General features: G+C 27.2%; 1 protein-coding gene across 1 annotated transcript in view; it reads right to left on the bottom strand.

Annotated features, from left to right (window-relative positions):
* The window catches only part of LOC110419963 (uncharacterized), a 7,098-nt gene extending 7,065 nt beyond the window's left edge, over positions 1–33 (bottom strand). The window contains exon 1 of the mRNA XM_021433103.2: positions 1–33. This exon is cut by the window's left edge and continues 952 nt beyond it. Coding sequence (XP_021288778.2) covers positions 1–33 — 33 coding nt within the window.
* Between the last annotated feature and the right edge of the window lie 1,142 nt (positions 34–1,175).

Raw genomic sequence — 1,175 nt, 5'->3', positions numbered from 1 at the left:
CATAAGAGCCAGAATGAACCGAGTGTCTCCCATCAAGCTATGTAGAAGTGGAACTTGTGAAAGGAACATTTTAAATTGTACGTGGGAAAGATGATGTTTCTTTTTCGATATATATAGAAGATGTCAAAATTGTCATAGGACCTATTTCCACATGCACCCTTCCACAGTGAGAAAATTTACCATGAAGACCTTAAAGTGCAATGCTATCACCTCTTATTCATATTTATTGACATGTCTAAAGGCCAAAAAAAGTATTTTTATCCATAAAATTTCTTACAATGTCAATATAATTTTTTAGTTATTTAATGTTTATATCTCAAAAAATAGTATTAAATAACTCTATGTTTATATAGTATTAAATAACTCTATGTTTATATCTCAAAAAGAAATCCAAAAAAGCATGTTGAATGTTTTAGTTATTTAATACTATTACCTATTTGAAAGCACACATTTAAATTCGATCTCTGTAGTTGTTTTTCAATACTATTATATAATACTATTACCTAGTTAGACTATAATATCTAGTTAAGAGTTATATCTATTTAAGTATATTAAATTATCGTTCTTGACCTCAAAATTAGAGATCAAAATTCTTATTTCAAGTTCTTAATTTTTCAAATTATTACGATGAAAGTGTGTACTAGTACCCTTTTCCATCAAACTTTTAATTTTCAATATCTAAATTAAACAAAAGGTTAACATTTTTTTTTTAAAAAAAAAGAGAGGATTTTATTAGCCTAACAACGGAGATGCCAATGATAGTCTCTAAAGCTGCCAAAGACTCCCATTGGCATAAAATTCGGCTTGGAGAAAGGAATCTGAGCAAAGATAAGAGCTTACTGCTCACATAGGTTAACATTGTTTTGAGTTGTTTACATTTTTTCCCCTTTTTATTTCTTTATTATTTTTTGTTCATTACTTATCAATCGAAAATATAGATTATAAAAGACAAGAATTGGATTTCTGGAACTTGATTCAGAATTTCCATCAACACTTTAACTATAAGATCGTTTATTATACAAGTATGAATTTAATTAACAAGTTTTTTTTTCACTTTTTTAAATGCTTTTCTTTTTTGGACCATTTACATTACCAACTACGTTTAAATTGAAAAATGACCTGAGAAGTGAAGACATCTCTCTTTCAAGTCTTTGCAAAATGTTTTAAATTGTTTT

The sequence above is a fragment of the Theobroma umbraticum genome, unplaced genomic scaffold, assembly GCF_002168275.2.
Source record: "Theobroma umbraticum cultivar Fairchild unplaced genomic scaffold, ASM216827v3 scaffold_67.0, whole genome shotgun sequence".
Lineage (NCBI taxonomy): Eukaryota > Viridiplantae > Streptophyta > Magnoliopsida > Malvales > Malvaceae > Theobroma > Theobroma umbraticum.
The sequence above is the reverse complement of the archived record's forward strand: the minus strand, read 5'-3'. Positions and strand labels throughout refer to the sequence as shown.